At 63.2% G+C, this 1,249-nt stretch overlaps 1 protein-coding gene across 1 annotated transcript in view; it reads right to left on the reverse strand.

The window, feature by feature from the left end:
• COL18A1 (collagen, type XVIII, alpha 1) overlaps nucleotides 1–1,249 on the reverse strand; it is a 9,244-nt gene that overhangs the window by 1,254 nt on the left and 6,741 nt on the right. The window contains 5 exon segments of the mRNA XM_010186529.1: nucleotides 155–232; nucleotides 419–547; nucleotides 630–703; nucleotides 786–930; nucleotides 1,026–1,164. Of these exon segments, the coding sequence (XP_010184831.1) occupies nucleotides 155–232; nucleotides 419–547; nucleotides 630–703; nucleotides 786–930; nucleotides 1,026–1,164 (565 nt within the window).

The following is a 1,249-nucleotide window of genomic DNA, read 5'->3' on the forward strand; positions in this document are numbered from 1 at the left end:
CAGGCTGAGGGTGGGTGCTGCCCTGGGCAGAGATGGGGATGGTTAGGGATAGGGTTGGATGGGTGGGTGGGTAGGTGGATGGATGGATGGAGAAGGGAATGGAAATGGATGGATGAAGATGGATGGGGATGGGGATGGATGGATGGAAGGGGATGGGAATGGGGAGGGATGGATGGATGGGGGATAGGGGACTCACCAGAGCTGAGCTGGGCATCAGGGTGTGCTCCTCCAGCTGCAAGTACATGGCAGATCAGATCCCAGCCACCCCCTTCTTCTCTTTCTTGTGCAAGGGTCGGGGGGACACACCCAAGCAACCTCAAAGATGCCACTGAAATCCCAGGGTGATGCCACCTGCATCCCATCAGAGCCAGGCAGTGCAACACAAGATGGGATGCCCCCTCTACACCCCCCTACTCACCAGTACCCGGCGGAAGCCCCCGCGCAGGCGGACATAGAGCTCTTGCCGGTCAGTCAGGAAGACGAGGTTGCCCTCAGGCAGCTCATGTGCAGCACCCAGCATGGCCTGGTATGTCGGTAGGGCACGCAGCTGCGGGCACAGCCCGGTGGGAGGCTCAGGGTTTGGCTGGCCAGCCCACCGGCAAACCATCTCCCCCAAAGCCCCAGCTCACCCCCAAGGACATCCCACTGGTGCCTGGTGGTCCAGGGGGTCCTGGTGGTCCAGGGGGGCCAGGGATGCTGACAGCTGGGAGGAAAAAGGGTGAGATAGTGAGAGCTAGGCATGGGGCATGGAGCATGGGGAGGGATGTGGGGGCACAGGTACTCACCTTGTCTGTGAGGGCCTGGGAAGGAGGGTGGGCCAGGGGGCCCGGGAGGGCCGGGGGGACCTTGCCGCCCCTCATATCCAATACCAGGTGGACCCTGAGGTCCAGGAGGCCCTGGTGGCCCAACGATGGTGTCTCCCTTGGGACCCTAGGCAGTGTGAGAGAGCATCCCTGGAGCAAAGCACCGGGGGATGCTGGCCCCCTACATGCCCCCCTCGCCCCCCCACACCGTGGGGTACTTACTGGCAACCCAGGGTAACCCTGGGGCCCTGGAGGCCCTGGCAGCCCAGAGACACTGGGACCGTAGAGCGGGGTGCTTCCAGGCTCACCCTTTTCACCCTTGGGACCTGCCTCCCCCTTGTCGCCCTGTGGAATGGCATAGTTTTAGGGTGAGTGTCCCGGGCGCACCCCAGTACCGCAAATTGTGTCGGGTGCCGGCCCCACAACCAGTGGGCAAGAGGGTTTAC

This window comes from Mesitornis unicolor, unplaced genomic scaffold (genome assembly GCF_000695765.1).
Source record: "Mesitornis unicolor isolate BGI_N332 unplaced genomic scaffold, ASM69576v1 scaffold30116, whole genome shotgun sequence".
NCBI classification, from domain to species: domain Eukaryota; kingdom Metazoa; phylum Chordata; class Aves; order Mesitornithiformes; family Mesitornithidae; genus Mesitornis; species Mesitornis unicolor.